The sequence below is a fragment of the Salvelinus alpinus genome, chromosome 5 (genome assembly GCF_045679555.1).
Source record: "Salvelinus alpinus chromosome 5, SLU_Salpinus.1, whole genome shotgun sequence".
In the NCBI taxonomy this organism is placed as follows: Eukaryota; Metazoa; Chordata; class Actinopteri; order Salmoniformes; family Salmonidae; genus Salvelinus; species Salvelinus alpinus.
In genome coordinates, this window is record NC_092090.1 from 102,790,233 (window position 1) to 102,802,924 (window position 12,692).

The 12,692-nt window shown below is 46.3% G+C and overlaps 1 protein-coding gene across 3 annotated transcripts in view; it reads right to left on the reverse strand.

Annotated features, from left to right (window-relative positions):
* Positions 1 to 2,877: 2,877 nt before the first annotated feature.
* slc4a4a (solute carrier family 4 member 4a) overlaps positions 2,878 to 12,692 on the reverse strand; it is a 249,535-nt gene continuing 239,720 nt past the window's right edge. For 2 of the 3 annotated variants that reach the window (XM_071404436.1, XM_071404437.1), the window contains 2 exons: positions 5,718 to 5,797; positions 2,984 to 3,120 (listed from right to left, as the gene is read on the reverse strand). In XM_071404436.1, the coding sequence (XP_071260537.1) occupies positions 5,754 to 5,797 (44 nt within the window). In that variant the 3' untranslated portion in view covers positions 2,984 to 3,120; positions 5,718 to 5,753. Of the gene's footprint in view, positions 3,121 to 5,717; positions 5,798 to 12,692 lie in introns of all 3 variants that reach the window. The other variant, XM_071404435.1, reaches the window with a different exon arrangement.

Consider the following 12,692-nt stretch of genomic DNA (forward strand, 5'->3'; position numbering starts at 1 on the left):
CTAAACATCCTCTGGACAGGGAGCACCATAAAGACAGTCAGTCCGTCAGTCAGTCATTTAGACAGTCAGTCAGTCCTTTAAACAGTAATTTAGACAGTCAGTCAGACAGTCATTTAGACAGTCCATCCGTAAGTCAGTCAGACAGTCATTTAGACAGTCATTTAGACAGTCCGTCCGTAAGTCAGTCAGACAGTCCTTTAGACAGTCATTTAGACAGTCCGTCAGACAGTAATTTAGACAGTCAGACAGTCATTTAGACAGTCAGACAGTCATTTAGACAGTCCGTCCGTAAGTAAGTCAGACAGTAATTTAGACAGTCAGTCAGTCCTTTAAACAGTAATTTAGACAGTCAGATAGTAATTTAGACAGTCAGTCAAACGGTTATTTACACAGTCAGTTAGTCAGTCAGCCAGACAATCAGTCAACATTATGATGCTATTAGTTAAAACAGCCATCATTCTGAATCCTCACTGTGTCCCCTGAACCGCTGTCCAAACTCTCTCTGTAAAGGGCAGGGCCATAACATGCTGGGTATCCACTAACTCTGACAATTCCACATGTAGAACCCTCAGGAAATTGAAAGAAAATGGAGGCCAATGTTCTGTGGTCAGAAGCAATAGGACGTCTGCAAGCTGTGCACAGACGACATTGGTCATGGTGTGACCTTCAGACTTTGGGATGGAGGTCTTAGTACGACATGCAGGTTACATTGGAAAGACTGGAGTCTGGAGTAGACCAGTTATTAGTCTGACATGCAGGTTACATTGGGAAGACCGGATTCTGAAACCTCTTCCCCTTATCAAACATACATTATGGTGGATATTTAACACAAGTACAAAATAATAATTGTTCAAAACAGAGGAAGACCCTCTGTGAGACCCACGGATACTGCAGCACTCAGAGAGACTTCATTTCAATGTCCTATTTCATTGGTCAGACTTAAGGCTGCTCTGCAACATGTCAGGTCCAACCAAACGGAAGCCTCTATGAGTGCTGCAGTATCCGTGTGTCTCACAGAGGGTCATTACAGTTAACAGTAAAGTGTTACAATCACAACTCCAGTGGGAAAAAGTGATATAAAATATGCATCTAGACAAACAAAATACCAAACATTGTTTAAAAGTGAATTAACTTTATATTGCAATAATTATATTATATCTCTATGTCACATGTATTTCTCTGATGTTATATTATATTTAATCTCAAGAGGTAAAAGAACAGAAGACATATAAACTATATTGCATGCTGTGTCCATCTAGAGAAATGAACACACACCGTCTGGCAGATAAAATAAGAGGTAGAGCTACAAAATCAATCAAAATATTACTTTCCGCAATTCCTTTTATACTTCTAATAAATGAGACGAAGAACTAAATATAAAATAGAGCAGAATGGGTTCTACATGCTTCTCTAATAATGAGAACACAACTGTGTTCAACAGCAGAACCATAGAACAGCAGAAACGTAGAACAGAAGATCAGTAGAACCGTAGAACAGTAAAACCATAGAACAGTAGAACAGTAGAACCATAGAACAGTAGAACCATAGAACAGCAGAACCATCGAGCCGTAGAACAGTAGGACCATAGAACAGTAGAACAGTAGAACCATAGAACAGTAGAAAGGAGTTAGATGTGTCAGACACACTGCTTCAGAACAAGGAAGACAGATGAACCTACAGCAGTAGCTGTAAAAACTGAAAGATCTAGTGATGAAACAATGTTCTCCTATTCCTATTGGTTGATCCCTGGGAGGCTCAACTCCTCCCTTCACTTGGTCAAGTTTCAGATAATCACTATTTTCATTATTGGTTTTTGGAAAACAGAAAGCAAATAACAATTGTTTAAAACAATTCAAGTGTGAGTATTGTTGGTGATGAGTGTTTGTGTGAGGAGGGTCTTGGGGCATGAAGGAGGGTCTGGGGCGTGGACGAGGGTCTTGGGGCATGGACGAGGGTCTTGGGGCGTGGACGAGGGTCTTGGGGCATGAAGGAGGGTCTTGAAGCATGGACGAGGGTCTTGGGGCATGGACGAGGGTCTTGGGGCGTGGACGAGGGTCTTGGGGCGTGGACGAGGGTCTTGGGGCGTGGACGAGGGTCTTGGGGCGTGCACGAGGGTCTTGGGGAGTGGACGAGGGTCTTGGGGCATGAAGGAGGGTATTGGGGCATGAAAGAGGGTCTTGGGGCATGGACGAGGGTCTTGGGGCATGAAGGAGGGTCTTGGGGCGTGGAGGAGGGTCTTGGGGCGCGGAGGAGGGTCTTGGGGCGCGGAGGAGGGGCTTGGGGCGTGGAGAGGGGCTTGGGGCGTGGAGGAGGGTCTTGGGGCGTGGAGGAGGGTCTTGGGGCGTGGAGGAGGGTCTTGGGCGTGGAGGAGGGTCTTGGGGCGTGGAGGAGGGTCTTGGGGCGTGGAGGAGGGTCTTGGGGCATGGACGAGGGTCTTGGGGCATGGACGAGGGTCTTGGGGCATGGACGAGGGTCTTGGGGCATGAAGGAGGGTCTTGGGGAGTGGACAAGGGTCTTGGGGCATGGACGAGGGTCTTGGGGCATGAAGGAGGGTCTTGGGGCATTGACGAGGGTCTTGGGGCATGAAGGAGGGTCTTGGGGCATGAAGGAGGGTCTTGGGCGTGGAGGAGGGTCTTGGGGCGTGGAGGAGGGTCTTGGGGCGTGGAGGAGGGTCTTGGGGCATGGACGAGGGTCTTGGGGCATGGACGAGGGTCTTGGGGCATGGACGAGGGTCTTGGGGCATGAAGGAGGGTCTTGGGGAGTGGACAAGGGTCTTGGGGCATGGACGAGGGTCTTGGGGCATGAAGGAGGGTCTTGGGGCATTGACGAGGGTCTTGGGGCATGAAGGAGGGTCTTGGGGCATGAAGGAGGGTCTTGGGGCATGAAGGAGGGTCTTGGGGCATGAAGGAGGGTCTTGGGGCATGGACGAGGGTCTTGGGGCATGGACGAGGGTCTTGGGGCATGGACGAGGGTCTTGGGGCATGGACGAGGGTCTTGGGGCTGTTGAGATGTAGGGGCTACAGAGAGGTCTCAGACCCTCGGCTCTTCCAGCGGTAACCGTTGTCATCAGGGTCCATCTCGATCCTAATCTGAGGCACGTTGAGTGGACTCATCTCTGGACTGTGACACAAACGGACAGACAACTTTTTTTAATAACATCACATTAATTCATATTAATTCATAGATTCCCCATTTTGAAGTGGTCAATGGAGTGGGACATCTTATGGGAAGGACCACATGAATCCATCCGGGTCTTCAGGAGGGATCAGCCAATGAATTATACTGGTGAGGAAATATTCCATAACTCCAGGGGGCAGTAAATCACCAACCTTGTCTTTATACCTGTTCAGACAACACCCTCCAGGGGGCAGTAAATCACCAACCTTGTCTTTATACCTGTTCAGACAACACCCTCCAGGGGGCAGTAAATCACCAACCTTGTCTTTATACCTGTTCAGACAACACCCTCCAGGGGGCAGTAAATCACCAACCTTGTCTTTATTCCTGTTCAGACAACACCCTCCAGGGGGCAGTAAATCCCCAACCTTGTCTTTATACCTGTTCAGACAACATCCTCCAGGGGGCAGTACATCACCAACCTTGTCTTTATACCTGTTCAGACAACACCCTCCAGGGGGCAATAAATCACCAACCTTGTCTTTATACCTGTTCAGACAACACCCTCCAGAGGGCAGTAAATCACTAACCTTGTCTTTATACCTGTTCAGACAACACCCTCCAGGGGGCAGTAAATCACCAACCTTGTCTTTATACCTGTTCAAACAACACCCTCCAGGGGGCAGTAAATCCCCAACCTTGTCTTTATACCTGTTCAAACAACACCCTCCAGGGGGCAGTAACCAACCTTGTCTTTATACCTGTTCAGACAACACCCTCTAGGGGGCAGTAAATCACCAACCTTGGCTTTATACCTGTTCAGACAACACCCTCCAGGGGGCAGTAAATCACCAACCTTGTCTTTATACCTGTTCAGACAACACCCTCCAGGGGGCAGTAAATCACCAACCTTGTCTTTATACCTGTTCAAACAACACCCTCCAGGGGGCAGTAACCAACCTTGTCTTTATACCTGTTCAGACAACACCCTCCAGGGGGCAGTAAATCACCAACCTTGGCTTTATACCTGTTCAGACAACACCCTCCAGGGGGCAGTAAATAACCAACCTTGTCTTTATACCTGTTCAGACAACACCCTCCAGGGGGCAGTAAATCACCAACCTTGTCTTTATACCTGTTCAGACAACACCCTCCAGGGGGCAGTAAATCACCAACCTTGTCTTTATACCTGTTCAGACAACACCCTTTAGGGGGCAGTAAATCACCAACCTTGTCTTTATACCTGTTCAGACAACACCCTCCAGGGGGCAGTAAATCACCAACCTTGTCTTTATACCTGTTCAGACAACATCCTCCAGGGGGCAGTAAATCACTAACCTTGTCTTTATACCTGTTCAGACAACACCCTCCAGGGGGCAGCAAACCACCAACCTTGTCTTTATACCTGTTCAGACAACATCCTCCAGGGGGCAGTAAATCACCAACTTTGTCTTTATACCTGTTCAGACAACACCCTCTCCAGGGGGCAGTAAATCACCAACCTTGTCTTTATACCTGTTCAGACAACACCCTCCAGGGGGCAGCAAACCACCAACCTTGTCTTTATACCTGTTCAGACAACACCCTCTAGGGGGCAGTAAATCCCCAACCTTGTCTTTATACCTGTTCAGACAACACCCTCCAGGGGGCAGTAAATCCCCAACCTTGTCTTTATACCTGTTCAGACAACACCCTCCAGGGGGCAGTAAATCCCCAACCTTGTCTTTATACCTGTTCAGACAACACCCTCCAGGGGGCAGTACATCACCAACCTTGTCTTTATACCTGTTCAGACAACATCCTCCAGGGGGCAGTAAATCACCAACCTTGTCTTTATACCTGTTCAGACAACACCCTCCAGGGGGCAGTAAATCACTAACCTTGTCTTTATACCTGTTCAGACAACACCCTCCAGGGGGCAGTAAATCCCCAACCTTGTCTTTATACCTGTTCAGACAACACCCTCCAGGGGGCAGTAAATCACCAACCTTGTCTTTATACCTGTTCAGACAACACCCTCCAGGGGGCAGTAAATCCCCAACCTTGTCTTTATACCTGTTCAGACAACACCCTCCAGGGGGCAGTAAATCACCAACCTTGTCTTTATACCTGTTCAGACAACACCCTCCAGGGGGCAGTAAATCCCCAACCTTGTCTTTATACCTGTTCAGACAACACCCTCCAGGGGGCAGTAAATCACCAACCTTGTCTTTATACCTGTTCAGACAACATCCTCCAGGGGGCAGTAAATCACCAACCTTGTCTTTATACCTGTTCAGACAACATCCTCCAGGTGGCAGTATGCACCCTTTCAGTTTGTTTGCCCATGCTCTCACAGATGCCATAATGGTACAGATACAATGATGTGACGTCTTTCCAAGTCTACGATGTGACCCTAACCATGTGACCTCAGCATCCACCATCCAACCACTATATACACACACACACACACACACACACACACACACACACACACACACACACACACACACACACACACACACACACACACACACACACACACACACACACACACACACACACACACACACACACACACACACACACACACACACACACCTCTGTAAATGAGGTCTCACCTTGACTGACAGTTGGCCTGGTAGAAGAGCAGCTGCTCAGCACGATGAGTGTCGATCCAGGAATGATGAGGATTTATCTCCTGGGGAGGACAGACAGACAGACAGACAGACAGACAGACATTAAGCCATCATCCCATATCAGTCATTACATCACACCTGGCTTCACATCACTACTAGTAAACTGACAAAGCGGAGTTTGACTATTTCTTCTAGGATTATTTTTGTTGAAATCAACATTATCACAGTGAAGAGTGCATTTTTGTAGTAATGCATGCTTTGAGTTTAGTAATGCAACAAAGGTATTGCTGATGATATGTGCTTTTCTGTTGCTACCACAGTGATGTTATGAACATGCTGAAAAATGCATTTCAAGAGGATGGCCGGGATTCAATCAGAGGCCCACTGCCTTGATGCACCTTTCATGTGCAATGTACCCTACGTTCTCCATCGGATTCACAGATCGAATTCACAGATCGAATTCACAGATCGAATTCACAGATCGAATTCACAGATCGAATTCACAGTGAACACTGCAGATCTCGGTTCCAGAATAAATGACCTTCAAAAGTAAAATGAGGTGCTCTTGTCGACAATGTGCCTTTGATTGATTCCTGGCCGGTGTTCCAGCATTGCCAAACATCAAATATGGTTTGTTTGAAGGAGGTCGGCTTATCAACATGGAAGGTTCTCTATGCACAACACCCCAGAATCACCAATATGTCAGCTTTTAAACAGTGTATTAGACCAAGCAGGAAGAAAAGGTGGGAGTATCCCAAAGCCTTTGAAAACATCTGAAGCACCTTACAGGCACATGTGATGGTGCTTCAGATGAATGATTAGAAGTGAACAGGGTCAGGTGACCAGACAGAGAGAAGTAAAGATCAAACACTGATTAACTTAAGTTAAGAGACCGCGGAGGACTAGCATGAGAGAGAGAGCAGGGGGTGAGTGAGAGAGAGAGGGACAGAGTGAGAGAGAGGAGGGACAGAGTGAGAGAGAGAGGAGTGAGTGAGAGAGAGAGGGACAGAGTGAAAGAGAGGAGGGACAGAGTGAGAGAGAGAGGAGTGAGAGAGAGAGGGACAGAGTGAGAGAGAGAGGAGTGAGTGAGAGAGAGAGGGACAGAGTGAGAGAGAGGAGGGACAGAGTGAGAGAGAGAGGAGTGAGTGAGAGAGAGAGGGACAGAGTGAAAGAGAGGAGGGACAGAGTGAGAGAGAGAGGAGTGAGAGAGAGAGGGACAGAGTGAGAGAGAGAGGAGTGAGTGAGAGAGAGAGGGACAGAGTGAGAGTGCCTCTGTAGTGCCTAAGTTATAATGCCAAGCAGTTGCCGTACCAGGCAGTGATGCAACCAGTCAGGATTCTCTCCATGTTGCAGCTGCAGAACCTTTTGAGGATCTCAGGACCCATGCCAAATCTTTTTAGTTTCCTGAGGGGGAATAGGCTTTGTCGTGCCCTCTTCACGACTATCTTGGTGTGTTGGACCATGTTAATTTGTTGGTGATATGGACACCAAGGACCTTGAAACTCACTCCACTACACCCCCCTCAATGTGAATGGGGGCGTGTTCGGCCCTCCTTTTCCAGTAGTCCACGATCACCTCCGTTGTCTTGATCACGTTGAGGGAGAGGTTGTTATTCTGGCACCACACTGCCAGGTCTCTGACCTCCTCCCAATAGGCTGTCTCATCGTTGTTGTTGATCAGGTCTACCACTGTTGTGTCGTCAGCAAACCTAATGATGATGTTGGAGCCGTGTTTGGCCATTCAGTCGTGGGTGAACAGGGAGTACAGGAGGGGACTAAACACACCCCTGAGGGGCCCCAGTGTTGAGGATCAGTGTGGCAGATGTGGTGTTGCCTACCCTTACCACCAGGGGGCGGCCCGTCAGGAAGTCCAGGATCCAGTTGCAGAGGGAAGTGTTTAGTCCCAGGGTCCTTAGCTTAGTGATGAGCTTCGTGGGCATTATGGTGTTGAAGCTGTTGTCAATGAACAGCATTCTCACATAGGTGTTCCTTTTGTCCAGGTGGGAAAGGGCAGTGTGGAGTGCGATTGAGATTGTGTCATCTGTGGATCTGTTGGGCAGTATTTGGAGTTTAAGTGGGTCTAGAGTTTCCGGGATAATGGTGTTGATGTGAGCCATGACCAGCCTTTCAAAGCACTTCATGGTTACTGACATGAGTGCTACGGGGAGGTAGTAATTTAGGCAGGTTACCTTCGCTTTCTTGGGCACAGGAATAATGGTGGTCTGCTTGAAACATGTAGGTATTACAGACTCGGCCAGGGAGAGGTTGAAAATGTCAGTGAAGACACTTGCCAGTTGGTCAGCGCATGCTCAGACTACACGTCCTGGTAATCCATCTGGCCCTGTGGCCTTGTGAATGTTGACCTGTTTAAAGGTCTTGCTTACATCGGCTACGGGGAGCGTGAAGCCAACAGAACAGCCCATGTTAACACCACAGCAGGACAGACAAGGCAGGATCCACCAACTCAGCAGACTCTCCATCACCACCATCATCAGCCCCCCAGCCATCCTGACAACTCCCCCCCTCCTACACACACCCACGTCTGGAGGAAACCTGGCACCACCGTAATAAATTTGCAATATTTTCTAAAAACCTGTTTTTGCTTTGTCATTATTGCGTATTGTGTGTAGATTGATGAGGGGGAAAAACGATTTAATCCATTTTAGAATAAGGCTGTAACATAACAAAATGTGGAAAAAGTTATGGGGTCTGAATACTTACAGAATGCACTTTAATAAAGTGTGTTAAACAGTATGTAAACATTATTAAAGTGACCAGTGTTCAATGACTATGTACATAGGCCAGCAGTCTCTAAGGTGCAGGGTAGAGAACCGGGTGGTAGCCAGCTAGCAACAGTGACTACGTTCAGGGCAGGGTACTAGTTGGAGGCCAGCTAGTTGTGACTATTTAACAGTCTGATGGCCTTGAGATAGAAGCTGTTTTTTAGTCTCTTAGTCTTTGATGGACCTGTACTCGGTCTTCTTCTTCTAGATGGTAGCGGGGTGAACAGGCAGTGGCTCGGGTGACTGAGGTTCTTGATGATCTTCTTGGCCTTCCTGTGACATCGGGTGCTGTAGATGTCCTGGAGGGCAAGCAGTGTGCCCAAGGTGATGTTTTGGGCTGACTGAACCACCCTCTGGAGAGCCCTGTGGGCGGTGAAATTTCCGTACCAGGCGGTGATACAGCCCGACAGGATGCTCTCAATGGTGGATGTGTAGAAGTTTGTGAGAGTCTTCGGGGCCAAGACACATTTCTTTTATCCTCCTGAGGTTAAAGAAGAGCCGTTATACCTTCTTCACCAAGAAGGTGAATGTGGATGGACCCTTTCAGGTTGTCAGCATGCTGAAGGGGCATCAAGCTTTTCACCCTCTCCTCGGCCCAGTCGATGTGGTTGGGGGTGTGTTCTCTGCTGTCTCCTGAAGTCCACGATCTGCTCCTTTGTTTTGTTGATGTTGAGGGAGAGGTTATTTTCCTGGAACCACTCCACCAGGGCCCTCACCTCCTTCCTGTAGGCTGTCTTGTCATTGTTGGTAATCAGAACTACCACTGTTGTGTTATCTGCAAACTTGATGATTCAGTTGGAGACATGCATGGCCACGTATTCATGGGTGAACAGGGAGTACAGGAGGGGGATGAGCATGCACCCCTGTGGGGCCCCCATGTTGAGGGTCAGTAGTGGGGTAGGCCCGTCAGGAAGTCCAGGACCCCGTTGCACAGGGTAGGTTTCAGACCCAGGAGCTTAGTGATGAGCTTGGAGGGATGAACAGCATTCTCACATAGATAGTCCACTTGTCCATGTGGAATAGGGCAGTGTGCAGTGCAATGGCGATTGCATCCTCCGTGGATCTGTTGGGATTGTGTTTTCCACGAACAAGGTGTTTAGCTTGTCCATGAGCAAGGCATGGCTGGTTCCCCCTTTATAATCTGTGATTGTCTGGAGTCCCTGCCACATACGTCTACTCTCTGAGCAATTGAATTTCGACGTCACTTTGTCCCGGTACTGTCGTTTTGCCTGTTTACGGAGGGCATAGTGGGACTGTTTGTACTCGTCCAAGTTCCCAGTCACCTTGCCGTGGTTAGCTGCGGTGGTTGGTGCTTTCAGGTTTGCGCAAATTATGTCATCTATCCAAGGTGTTTGGTTTGGATAAGATCTAATCATCACAGTGGGAACAACATCCTCTGTGCACTTCCTGATGAAACCAGTCACTGAGTCAGTGTATACGTAAATACTATTCTTAGAGGAAGTTTCTGACTATAAGAGGGGGGGAGCATAATGGAGGAATGATCAGATTTGCCGAAGGGACGGTGGTGGAGGGCCTTGTAGCCTTTCCGGAAGAGGAAGTAGCAATCGTCAAGATATCTTGATGAGCGAGTAGCACACACTTCGGTAGCGTTTTCCTCAGATTTTCCTTTACTGATGTCCCCAGCTAAAATAAATGCGGCCTCAGGATTTGAAGTTTCCATTTTGCACGAAGTCTAGTGCAGTTCCTTGAGATCCGTCGCAGTGTCGGATTGAGCGGGAATATATACGGCCATGATGACCAAAGATAGTTCTCTGCTGTCTCCATTTTGATGGTGAGGTATTCCAGATTGGGAGAACAAAAGGACTTGAGGTCCTGTACCAATCACACCATGAGTAGGTAATCATGAAACACACACTTCCACCTTTCTTTGTTCCTGGGATGGACAGAGAACCCCTGGAACAGTATATCTGGAGAGAGGCATGACCCTCAACTCGTGTACTTTATTGTCCAGGGACTGAACATTAGCGGGCAATATAATTGTATTTTTGTATTTATTAAGGTTCTCCATTAGTTCCTGCCAGGGCAGCAGCTACTCTTCCTGGGGTTCAACAAAATGAAGGCAGATATAAATAAATAAAAACATTACATTTCGCAAGAGATTTCACAACACTTTAAGTGTGTGCCCTTAGGCCACTACTCTAGTACCACATATCTACAGTGGTTCCTCCTTTAAAAGTTGTGTCACACTGCGGCACACCTTGCGTGCTGCTGCAGCATTCTGTGGCATGTCATGTAATTGTCAGCCATTTTTTCTGTTACTGCAAGTTACTGCTAGTTGGACCACCAGAGGGCATCTTTGAGAGGCATTTCATAGTATTCCGTATTGGCATTACTAGAGAGTTTAAAACCTTTTTGTGTAATAACATAGTATATGGGACTGATTTTAAGAAATTTGGTTTAATTAATTTGATTAATATTATGATGTTTCTATTCAGAGAAAAGTGAAAAAAACTAAATCCTCAGGATTTCCGTTAGGATAGAACGGAAAATATGGCGCTGTACAACGTGACGGTCGGGAGAAGGCTACAGGGTTGTACAACGTGACGGTCGGGAGTAGGCTACAGGGTTGGAGGATGTGACGGTCGGGAGAAGGCTACAGGGTTGTACAACGTGACGGTCGGGAGTAGGCTACAGGATTGGAGGATTCTACATTGTTTTCCTTCATTAGACAACTTTGTTCCAATATTTCTGTAAATCAGTGATATGTATTCCCATAGTAATTCGTTATGGATCCATAACTAAATCAACATCTGCATTTTGAAAAAGTATTTATTTATCATTATTTTATTAACTTCTCTTGGGTAGGGGGCAGCATTCGGAATTTTGGATGAAAAGCCCAAATTAAACTGCCAGCTACTCATCCCCAGAAAATAAGATACGCATATTATTAGTAGATTTGGATAGAAAACACTCTGAAGTTTCTAAAACTGTTTGAATCATGTCTGTGAGTATAACATAACTTATTTAGCAGGCGAAACCCCGAGGACCTTTCCATTTTTTTTTTGAGGTCACTCTCTTTTCAATAAGGTTTCATTGGGAAACCAGATTTCTAAGGGACCTTCTTGCAATTCCTACCACTTCCACTGGGTGTCAACAGTCTTTAGAAATTGGTTGAGGTTATTCCTTTGTGTAATGAAGAAGTACGGCCATCTTGAATGAGGGTCACTCGAAGTGTCCTGTTTGTTAGAAGCGCGTGACCAGAAAGCTAGCTACAGTTGGTTTTAATCCTGTATTGAACACAGATCATCCCGTCTTCAATTTTATCGATTATTTACGTAAAAAAATACCTAAAGTTGTATTATAAAAGTAGTTTGACATTTTTTGGCAAAGTTTACAGCTAACCTTTGAGATATTTTGTAGTCACGTTTCACAAGTTGGAACCGGTGTTTTTCTGGATCAAACGCGCCAAATAAATGGACATTTTGGATATATATCGACAGAATTAATCGAACAAAAGGACCATTTGTGATGTTTATGGGATGTAATGGAGTGCCAACAACAGAAGCTCGTCAAAGGTAAGGCATGAATTATATTTTTTATTTCTGCGTTTTGTGTCGCGCCTGCAGGGTTGAAATATGCTTCTCTCTCTTTGTTTACAATGGTGCTATCCTCAGATAATAGCATCGTTTGCTTTCGCCGAAAAGCCTATTTGAATTCTGACATGTTGGCTGGATTCACAACCAGTGTAGCTTTAATTTGGTATCTTTCATGTGTGATTTAATGAAATTTTGATTTTAATAGTAATTTTTATAGTAATTAATTTGAATTTGGCGATCTGCATTTTCTCTGGCTTTTTACCAAGTGAGACAGTAGCGTTCCGCCTAAACTCAGATTTTTTGATATAAATATGAACTTTACCGAACAAAACATGCATGTATTGTGTAACATGAAGTCCTATGAGTGTCATCTGATGAAGATCAAAGGTTAGTGATTCATTTTATCTCCATTTCTGCTTTTTGTTATTCCTCTCTTTGGCTGGAGAAATGGCTGTCTTTTTCTGTGACTTGGCTCTGACCTAACATAATCGTTTGGTGTGCTTTCGTCGTAAAGCCTATTTGAAATCGGACACTTTGGCTGGATTTACAACAAGTGTATCTTTAAAATGGTGTAAAATACTTGTATGTTTGAGGAATTTAAATTATGGTATTTCTGTT